The following is an 11,452-nucleotide window of genomic DNA, read 5'->3' on the forward strand; positions in this document are numbered from 1 at the left end:
TGTAACAGAACAAACCCCTACAGACTCAACAGATTGCAAAGGGAGAAACAAAGACGGTGATATTCACGCAGGGTAGAAGAAAAAGAAAATCACCCCAACGCTCATATTCCTGTGAAACAATTCAGCACATCACAAGTATATATCTAGCTAAAACAGTTAACTTAATATTCAAAATGTTGAGGGAATAAGCAAAACAAAACAAAACTCTCACTTCTGGGTTTATCTCCAATGCACGTCACACACATATTGAAGCATCTGATTATTTTATACAGTAGAGTGTCCAGCCACGTCTAGGTAACATTCACACCCAGTGCAAACACAAAGCTTGTACCTGGCCGCATCAAAAATGCTCACCCGCTTACTTGATTGTTCGCTACATACCATGGGGCACGAGTGGCATTGTTTTGGGTTTCACTTTATTTCAAGGTTCTTGGCACATTTATCAGGTACAGTTTAATAAAGAATGAAGCATCATGCAACATTATGCACTTGTAGTATACTGTACCATTGGGGTTAACGTTTGAGATAGAGTGTGTACAGTTTAAGTACACAACATTACATGTTGATGCATGTAAATATATTTAAAAAGCACCTTAACATAAAGCGTTACCTTGTTTTATTGCCTTATGTAGTGCGCTACACAGTGAGCGAGTGACCATTTAGAATTCAGCATCTGAGTATTGCGTAGTCAATCCAATAATGGTTCCACTGTTTGCCAGTGGAGAAGGAGAAATAAGCAGGATCACCAGAATATGGCATGCAAAGAAGGATTAAAAAATATGTCAGAAAACGTTCAAGGTAACATAATAGACTTAGACGTCTTACAGGGTAAACGATGAGACTAAATTGTTTGTTAGTTTTTTTTCCATAATGGATGAATATTAGAAAAAATAGTTATTTTCTTTAATATTAGTTATATTTTCATCTATATACTTTGGCATTGATTCCTCTCCTTTCGTAACACATTAAAATACATGGTATATATATGCATGCATGTTTGGTAAACTGGATTTTTGGCTAAAAATAACAAGAGGATGAAATACTTGTTACTGGCTATGGCGAATAGTAAGGCACAGAAAGGAATGTCGAGTCTCAGACATGAACAAACAACAAACAACTTCGGACCTCCCACTTACTGGAGATTGTCCAATCAACCGGTCAATTAATCAACCAATCAAGTCAGTTGGCCACCTGGTCAGTCAATCAATCAGCCAGTCAATCACAAATCAAACACTCAACGCACAACACACACAACAAACCAACCAATCAGTCAACGCTCTGGAGTTAAGAAAAGACCAGAAAGTGCACTAGAGGGAAAGAACAGGTGACTGTAAGAGTGGCAATAAGAAATAAGGGTAACGCTTCACTTCACGGTACAGTAATTACTGTGTACTTTCTGCGTAATAACAGGGTAACAGAGAGCAGTTACATGGTATTTAACGGGTAAAAAGGGGGTAATTACAAAGTAAATACCATGTAATACATATAGCTCAAGACTTACTAGGAAACTACTGCATATTTTCTAACCATCTAATCATCTCTTTTCTCTGTTACCATGTTGTTACCCAATCAATGGTATTTACTTTGTAATTACCCCATTTTTACCCGTTAGATACCATGTAACTTCTCTCTGTTACCCTGTTATTACCCAGAAAGTACACAGTAATTACGTATGCTAACTGTACCGTAAAGTAAAGCATTACCGAAATAAGAACTTTTTATATCAAGAAGGAGAAATCACCATCGCCACCACCACCATCCTCATCATCATCCCTCCTATAAGAGTCCACATCTCCTCTTCTCCCTACATTCCTCTCCTCCTCCTCCTTCATTCCTCCTCCCTTCCTTTTCTTCCATCTTCATCCTTTCCCCCTCCTCCTCCTCCATTTACTCCTCCTCTTCCTCCTCCTCCTCCTCCTCTTCGCCGCCCTCTTCCTCGCCCTCCTCCCCTTCCTCGTTCATGAACTCCACCATGAGCTCGGCCGTGCAGCTGGCCTCGCCCTCCCGGTTGACGGCCTTGCAGGTGTACTTGGCGTCGTCGTCGGGGCACACCTCACTGATCACCAGGGCGCAGTGGCCGTCCTCGTCGTAGTCGATCTGGAAGTGGCGCGTCTCCTTGATGGGCTGCTCGTCCTTGTACCACACCACGTCCGGGTCCGGGTAGCCTGGGGTACGGAAGAGAAAGTATTGCATGGAGCACACAGAGGCGCAGACACACATACACACACACACACATGCATGTAGACACACATATACACACGCGCACACACACACACACACGCACGCACACACGTACGCACGCACGCTCACACACATGCACAAACACACACAGACAGACAGAGGAAGGGTGGACAGGCGGATTAGTCTTTCACATTATAATTAACTGACTTTTTATTTACAAGCCAGTTGATATGAATGATATTCTTTGTATGAGACTATTTCTGCATTATTGTAATAGAGTAGAACAGGATAGAGTAGTACTACAATACACTATATAAGGTAGAGTTACTGTAGTAACATGGGGTTTGTACAGAGCCTGGCAACTATGCCACTCTCACAATCACAGTATTTGGGCAGGCATGTAATAAACTAACATGCAATTTATAAACTTATTTGTTGTTCTATTCTACTCTATTCTCTTCTCTTCTCTTCTCTTCTCTTCTCTTCTCTTCTCTTCTCTTCTCTTCTCTTCTCTTCTCTTCTCTTCTCTTCTCTTCTCTTCTATTCTATTCTATTCTGTTTCGTTCTATTCTATTCCACTCTTCGGTATTCTATTCTATTCTATTCTATTCTATTCTATTCTATTCTATTCTATTCTATTCTATTCTTCAATATTCTATTCTATTCTGTTTCGTTCTATTCTATTCTACTCTTCAATATTCTATTCTCTTCTATTCTATCTGTAAGGAGCGGTTCTCTCACCCTCTATCTTGCAGTCGAAGCGGGCAGCGCTGCCCTCCACCACCTCCACGTCTCGGATGACGGTGATGAAGGTGGGGGCGGCCGGGGTGCGCGACTCGTCCTCCAGACTCTCCAGGAACGGAGATGGGGCATCCTCTACAGAAGGGAACACATGGACGCATACACAGGCACACACACACTCGCACACACACACGCACACGCACACGCACACATACATGCATAGATAAACATGCATGCACACACACACGCACATGTGCAAGCACGCATGCATGCACACACGCACCCACTCCCACACACACACACACACACAGGCATGCATGCACACACAAACATACACACAGATACGCACACGCACGCACACACATACACACACACGCACACAATCATGCATAGGCGTACACACACACACACACACACACACGCGCACACACGCACACACACACACACACACACACACACACACACACACACACACACACACACACACACACACAATATGTAAACATACAATAAAACAAGCACATACAAACACAAACACACATAAACATCCACCATCACCACCCACCACGTGGGATTACACTTTTGCAATTCAAAACAAAATGGACCCTTTTCCTGTTTATTACTGTAACACATATCCATCAAAGAAGATCACTGCACGACCATCTCTACTGTCCATGGCAAACCTATTTTGTTATTTAAATTAAAAAAAGAAGTTGGACGTGTGAATGTGCATTTCACCAGCACCCAGCATCGACATAAAGTTGGCTGTGCTAGGGGAATGTGGACGTTTTTTAGGTGAAAAAATAAATAAATTCAATCAATAAATTAAAACAACTCAATTATAATAAAACAAGTACAAACCATCCGTGGGTGATTTCTTGGGCCCGGCTCCGCCCCCAAGCATCCCCATGGAGTGGAATCTGGAGATGGCTCTCACGGCATTTCCTGTTTTCTGTACGAGTGAGTGAGAGGGAAGTAAACAACATCACTTTGATGGCCCGCTTCCAGTGGAACACACGGCAGTACATCGTCTTAAAACCATCTGCAGAGAGCCTCTGTTATAACCAAATTATTATTATTATCATTATTATTAGTAGTAGTAGTAGTAGTAATAGTAGTAGTAGCAGTAGTATTTGTAGTAGTATTATTTATTAGTATTATTATATTATTATGCTGCCACCAAAATTGTAACGATCAAGTCTTAATCTTCTACTTAAGGGCCACTGTATTATCATAGTCATGTTGTTACAATGTAGTTGAGTCTTTTCAGCAAAGAGCGAGCGGGCCCATCTGCAATGAGGCTGCACCAGCTGTACATTTCTAATGTTTAATCTCCATTTCTAATGCGTGGAGTGGAATCTGGAGGCGGCATTTCCTGCTTGTCTTTATGAGTGAGAAACAAGTCAACAACATCGCTTTGATGACCCCCTTCAGATAGTACACAGTGGGGTTTTTAATCCTGCGAATGTGCTTAGATGGACAATCTAGATAGGGGCTAATGTTGGTCCTTTTTTCGGGTGGGAATTGAATCCCGGCCGACGGTGTAATAGTACAGCATTTTATTTTTTTAAAGATTATTTCTTTGGGTCTTTTTCAACTTTATTTGATAGGACAGTGTGAGAGGTGGACAGGAAGCGAATTGGGAGAGGTCGGCAAAGGACCCGGGCCTGGAATCGAACCCGGGTCAGCCGCATGGCAGGCGAGTGCCCTACCGGTTGCCCAGGGCAGGGCCAATAGCACAGCATCTTAGTTCATAGAGCCACCGCGCCCCCAGGTTTTTTTTTAGGTTTTTTTAGCCCTGTTAACTTGTCCAGAGAAAGATGAGCACAACAGATAAAGCCTGAGGTAGCTAATTTTCCCACTCATTTTAAGTCGGTTTGGATAAAATGTTCCTCTAAATGTAATGCCATATAAGGTAATTCAATAGTGATTTCTTGACATAATGAGAATGATGTTATGTAGGGATAAGTGTAATGAAAAAAAACCTACACAACTGATAATTGACTTTTTAGAGTTTGGGATATTTATATAAAACCCATTTACTATCAACAACTGACCATTGGAATGTATAGTAGTAAATATCTAATATTTCATAGCGTATCTCCAATTATTAGAGTAGAGTAGAGTAACTTCCTTAATCGCCAAAGGGAAATTAGGGCATTACAACTCTCTACAAGCAAATGTAACATTATCATTAGCCTGGACTCTTCACTACAACTAATGTAGTCTATTTAACTTCAGGCACACTGACATTTATAATTAGCGAACAATTCCATAGGGAGATCAAAGAAGAGATTTAAAAAATGTAAATACATACTGTACGTGTATATTAGTAACATTTCTTCCCGCTCACCTGCCACTTGCGCCTCAGGATGTACTTCTTCAGGGCCTCCTTGGACAGCTGCTTGGCCTCCATCTTGGCTGTGTCCTGCTTCAACCACTTGTGATCCAGACACTGCACACAGGTCAGACGCGCCCTGCGGGGAGGAGAGGAGAGGAGAGGAGACAGAGCAGAGCATACTCTCAGACTTAATTAACACCAAACAGAGGAGCAGAAGGCGCCCAGACTGAATATCAGGTTTTTAATTACAATGAGGCTGGGTACTGGTGGGCAGGGCTGCCAGCTTGGGGGCAAAGGGAGCAATTGTCCCTGGCCCAGGGAGATAGAGGGCCAAGAATTAGGTCTTTATTACATTGAATGCATTGAGTGGGGGGCCCTTTCTGAGGACTTTGTCCCGGGCCCAGCCAAAGCTGTCAGCGGCCCTGCTGGTGAGAAAAGAGAATTGGGGGAAGGAGGAGGATTGAACTGATGGGACTTGGAGACCATGGGTTAGGCCTCTGAGCCAGAGAAATTGTGTGGATGGATTCAACACAACAAAAATCCTTTATGTTTATACAGTATATACAGGGACGGATTAACGCACAGGCTACATATGGCTGCAGCCTAGGGGCTCCCAACTGCCAGGCCAAAACTGAAAATTTGCAGAATTGTGACAAGATGGAATATGGAAAAAATCATCTGTCATGTTGAGTACAGTTGGTAGACATGTTATCCTTAACCCCTTAAAGTGATACTATCCCATTTTTGGAAATAAGCTTATTTTACACCTCCCCTTGTGCTAAATAATAGGGTTTTACCGTTCTCCTGTGCTTTCAACCGTTCTCTGGGTATGGCAGTGCAAATTTTACCTCCAAGCTAGCAGTTAACATTGAGTCCTATGAGACCAGTTAGCCGTCAGCTGGTCTCATAGGACTCAATGTTAACTGCTAGCATGGAGGTAATACATTTACACAAATACATTTGTTGTTACCAGTATGGTAATGACCAAGTTGTGGTGCATTACTAAAGGGCCTGTGTTGTGTCATAGTATTGTAGTGCTATGGTACTTACATTTCAGTGACTATTACAACGTGCCACTGAAGGTACGGCGCGCATTAAGGGGCTACTTCCTACCTCATAATTGTGACATTGTCTATGTAAATTGGTGGCAAAATTTGTCCTACAGGGGGCCCCTACAGAAACCTGTAGCCTAGGGGCCCCAGGCGATCTTAATCCGGCCCTGTCTATACATATGATATTAATTAGCAAGCTTTCGGTCAAAGACCTTCCTCAGGGTATGCTGTGTACTGTCAAGTCTGGCTCACTGAGTAACTTAATCAGGGGCGTGGATGTGGACTAGAAGAGGGAGTGACTACACATAGAAACCCTAATGACAATGAGGGCTCTCTCAAGATGGATAAGAAATATTGAATGCAAGGCGATTGATAGAAAGTGGTTGTCTTACTAAGACGTGAAACGCCCAGTTATTGGATACTCCGTGGAGTATCCCAACGCAGTCTCACCCCAAGTAGTCAATTTCTGACTACCTTGGACCAGACGGCAATTTTTGACGTCTTGGGTATTCCTTCCACGTCACATTTTGACTATGTGGCCTAACCTTAAAGTGGAAATGAAGCAGTGACCTAATATAGGGGTCTATAACACCAGTAAGATAAGCCAGCAAATATATATTTTTCTGAAGTCTGAAATTTAAGCCGTTAATAAAAAAATAAAGCACAAACACGTAACGTTTCTGTTAACGTTTCCAGCCAACAGCGGGTGACGTCACGCGAATGGTAGTGTCCTATTCCTAATGCTGTTATGATAGTAGTGAATTAAACATTTGGGACTTGCGTGGCTGATTATGAGCTTATTTGCTTAACCCAAATGAAGCAAGAATACGTGTTTGGGTGGGACAGAACAAATATGAGGCATGAAGGCAGACAAGACATCCCATCACATGAACCACAGGTAAACAAGCAGCTTTTTTTTTGCTAAGGCAAAATGTCGCTAACAAATTTGGTAATTCATAATCGTGCGATGTCGTGCAATGTTGCAGTTCCCTACCTTCATCTTCCGATGATTTCGCCAACATTTTCCAAGCACCTGAATTAGGCTACTTTGACATCTCCGTGCCCACGTTTACCGGTGTTATCCAGTCAACAATAATCCAAGGCAACAACGCTATTCCAGCCAGTTTGAGGATGCATCCGCGACTTCAATAACATAATAGTTTACTACAATAGATGCAGCTACTTTAAGCATGCCATAACTTAATGTAGGCCATGATAGTTTAACGTGTCATTTCCCGTGGCATCAACTTCAAATCCCCAAAGCTCCTCCGAGAGCGAGACGAGAGAGGGGATGGGATAGCCACACACACAGGCTGCGTCCCTTCCCTTCACAAAGCTTTCCAAACAACCGCCAATTTTGCAAGTTATTTTCTATTACTGAATTGAACCACATAGCCAACTTAAAGACATGGGCTTTCAGATTAGCGTCCAACAATGCAGGAAAAAGACGTTATTGGTGACGGTCTGTCACTACAAACCTATGAGATCGAGCAGCCCCAGTCCTGACTCCTGTCCTATGGTGGATGCAATGGGTGGATGGCTGCAGCTATCCCACCATGCTCGTAGCAAAGGCTTTTTGACACAAAGTGATAATGACACTTGGCATTTCTCTTTCATCTGATAGTAGGTATATAACATAGAAACCCCAGGGACAATGTAAAATGAACCCCTCGTCCTTCTTCAATTTTACTGCCACGATTAGAGTCAGTTAGCGCTGTAGTTAGCACACGCTAACGTTAAGTGAATGGAAGGCTACATTAGCCACCAAGTTCTACCATTCGCGTTACGTAGGCGGCGAACATGGCTGCGCCCTTGTGGCGAAACTCGGTAATAACATGTCATTTTTCAGCAAAACTACTTAAAAGTGCAGTTCAACGAACATCCATTCGTTTATGAAAATAAATAAGCCGCCAAAAAATGATAATAGTTGTCAGTGCTTCATTTCCACTTTAAACCTATTCCTAAACCTAACCTCAATGACGTTATGCTGCCACAAGGGGGCGCCTTTGAGGACATAGTCAAAATGTGACGTGGAAGGAATACCCAAGACGTCAAAAATTGCAGTCTTGGGGTGTCAAAAATTGAGTAGTCAAAAATTGACTACTTGGGGTGAGACTGTGTAGCGTATCCAATCACCAGGCGTTTCACGTCCTAGCAAGGCTAGAACTCTTGACATTGAGATGGCCCCCCCCAGGGCCTCACTCTACACTTCCTTACTTCATGGCCTTCTTCAGGAGGCTGCTGATGAAGTCCTTGGCCTCCTCGGAGATCTCCTCAAAGGAGTCGTCCTCAAAGTCCCAGGTGGCGGAGGTAACGTTGGCCAGGGTCTCGTTGTCATTGTCGCCCATGAAGGGGGACAAACCACTCACCCTGGAAACAAAAAAAGGGTAGTAGGTATGCATGTGAGAATTCTCATCCATCCATTCACCCATTCATCCATCCATGAATGAATGAATGAATGAATGAATGAATGAATGAATCAATGAATCAATGAATCAATCAATCAATCAATCAATCAATCAATCAATCAATCAATCAATCAATCATTCATTCATTCATTCATTCATTCATTACGTAATTCATTCATTCATTCATTCATCCATCCATACATGCACCCATTCAAGTCATTTTATCCAAAAGGGTTTAGATATAGTTCAAGCTCCAAGTACAAAGTTGCTGAAAGTACAGTTGCTTATATACTGTAGCTAAAGGACAAGAGAGATAGGGCATGTCAGCTTGATCTCAAATACTGCAGCAAAGGATGTCTTTATATTGTGGGATCATAGTTTGAAACTAGAGGACGCGTACAGTATGTAGGAAATGTTAGCAGACTCTGAACTGCAGCTACTGCTCATATTCATTTCGTTTTTTATTTATTTCAAGTCAGAGAGCCACATCAACACAATTTATTGCTGCTCACTGAGAGGAAGTCTGTGTGGTGGTTTCAGATATCCAATCCGACTTTCACCACAGGCCAACCACCTCAGCAGAAATCTGACATATTGATTGACTGATGGAATTGAAAGGGGACTACTCTGCATTAACTGAGGCTTCCATATGAAACCAAATATTTTCAGTGTTTGTTAACTGATGAGTGTGTGCCAAGGAGGCGATATACTAGATCATATGGCGCACACATCATTGTTTAAAGCAGACACACACACAAACACACGTTACCATGGCAACACCCCTACACAACAGCACCATTTTAAAGACTATGAAAGCAGCACAGCTCAATAATAATACAAATAATACTAACCGTGACTTTGTAAGACAATTGGCTGAAATGTAAATATGTTTTAATTGCTAATACTAGTAAGTCACATAGTGCTTCTTCAAAGTAGCTCTTACAGGATGTAGCAGATGACTCCAATGCTCCACATGTCCGTGGCGTAGCCGATCTCCTCATAGTTGATCACCTCTGGGGCCACAAACTCAGGGGTGCCAAACAACACCTTCAGGCCACCAGAATTCTCTGGAAAGAACAAAGACGAAACAAACAAACAAACAAAAACGATGTTGCTTTAAACTTAACCACCCTTCTTGTTAGCTGAAACGCAATGACAAAGTAATGTTGTAACCTGTGATATTGTAGCAATGTGAACAACGAAGGATGTTATAGAACGTGTGAAGGTTTTTTTCGTCAAACAGTGACGCGTTCCACTGCAATAAGGCAATAGGGCAATAGGGTAGTCATGGGTAAGCGGTTAGGACATCAGACTTGTAGCCCAAAGGTTGCTGGTTCGACTCCCAACCCGCCAGGTTGGTGGGGGGAGTAATTAACCAGTGCTCTCCCCAGGGCCGGAGCTATAGGGAGGGCGAGCAGGGCATTTGCCCCTGGGCCCAGGGTGCCCTTGCATTAGTGGTGGGGGCCCAATTGTGATCATGTCAGGTCATATAGGGGGCCCGATAAGTGTTTTGCCCTAGGGCCCTGCGTACAATTGTTCCGCCACTGGCTCTCCCCCATCCTCCTCCATGGCTGACTGAGGTACCCTGAGGATTGTACCGTCCCGCCGCACTGCTCCCTTTCGGGTGCCATTGGGGGCTACCCCCTTGCACGGGTGTGGCATAAACGTAATTTCGTTTTATGCAGTGGGCAGTGTTAACTTGTGTGATGTGGAGTGCTGTGTCACAATGCCAATGGGAGTTGGAGCCTCCCAGTTGGGCTTTCACTACCAGTACACTTTCACTTTCAACAAGAGGCTCCTAATGTGGGGGGGGGCACACCGCCATTCCGACACACCGCCATTCCGACAGTATTTGATTATCATTCCGAGTCATTTAAACATTGTTGTAAGTGCTTAGAGGCGCGTGAACAACGTTCTAACTCTATTGACATTTGCAACAATGTTGCAACACGAGCGGAAAGTGGAGAGAGTGACAGCGCAATTACAGGATCAGTGTATCATTTTGTCACGGTCCAAATGCCCTTAAAAGTAGGGTCTGAGATATTTGAAAAACAGTTCCTGCAAGCTGGAAAAATGGTTCCTGCAATAAAACGTCAATGTCAGTGCGTCAATGTCAATTTCAATGGCCGTGCGTCGGAATGGCGGGGTGTAACCTCCTAATGCAGTGTTTCCCAACCAAGGGTATGTGTACCACTAGGGGTACGCGAGCACACTGCAGTGGGTACTTGGAAAAATGTAATTTTAACAAATGCATGGAGCATAGTCACACTGCAATAGAAAAAGGGATGTAAAACATGAGTTAGGGGGTACTCATGGCACAATGAAAAGGCTTAGGGGGTACACGAGACAAAAAAGGTTGGGAAACACTATCCTAATGTACTGTACCTAGCCGCCGGGCGAGACCAAAGTCGATCAGCTTGATCTTGCTGCCGGTCTTGTTGATACACATGATGTTCTCGGGCTTGAGGTCCAGGTGGACGATGCCCTGCTTGTGGATGAAGGCCACGCCATCGATGATCTGCAGCATGTACTTGATCACCTCCCTCTCGCTCAGCTCAAAGTCCTCGTCCACGATGCGGTCAAACAGCTCGCCACCAGAGATCCTGGGGACACACACAGTCAGTCAAGAAGTGTAAGGTGCGCGCACGTCCCAAAGAAACGAATTGCTGCGGATGCAGAATATCAAAAAACGCATATGGAGAAACTTTGTTTTAATGTGAAAACAGAAA

At 43.5% G+C, this 11,452-nt stretch overlaps 1 protein-coding gene across 1 annotated transcript in view; it reads right to left on the reverse strand.

Annotated features, from left to right (window-relative positions):
* Positions 1 to 1,641: 1,641 nt before the first annotated feature.
* mylkb (myosin light chain kinase b) overlaps positions 1,642 to 11,452 on the reverse strand; it is a 41,689-nt gene continuing 31,878 nt past the window's right edge. Inside the window, exons 12-18 of the mRNA XM_063217253.1 lie at positions 11,109 to 11,326; positions 9,667 to 9,790; positions 8,533 to 8,685; positions 5,276 to 5,399; positions 3,784 to 3,874; positions 2,923 to 3,057; positions 1,642 to 2,165 (exon numbers count right to left, since the gene is read on the reverse strand). Of these exons, the coding sequence (XP_063073323.1) occupies positions 1,888 to 2,165; positions 2,923 to 3,057; positions 3,784 to 3,874; positions 5,276 to 5,399; positions 8,533 to 8,685; positions 9,667 to 9,790; positions 11,109 to 11,326 (1,123 nt within the window). The 3' untranslated portion in view covers positions 1,642 to 1,887. The remainder of the gene's footprint in view (positions 2,166 to 2,922; positions 3,058 to 3,783; positions 3,875 to 5,275; positions 5,400 to 8,532; positions 8,686 to 9,666; positions 9,791 to 11,108; positions 11,327 to 11,452) is intronic.

Source organism: Engraulis encrasicolus, chromosome 15 (assembly GCF_034702125.1).
Source record: "Engraulis encrasicolus isolate BLACKSEA-1 chromosome 15, IST_EnEncr_1.0, whole genome shotgun sequence".
NCBI classification, from domain to species: Eukaryota; Metazoa; Chordata; class Actinopteri; order Clupeiformes; family Engraulidae; genus Engraulis; species Engraulis encrasicolus.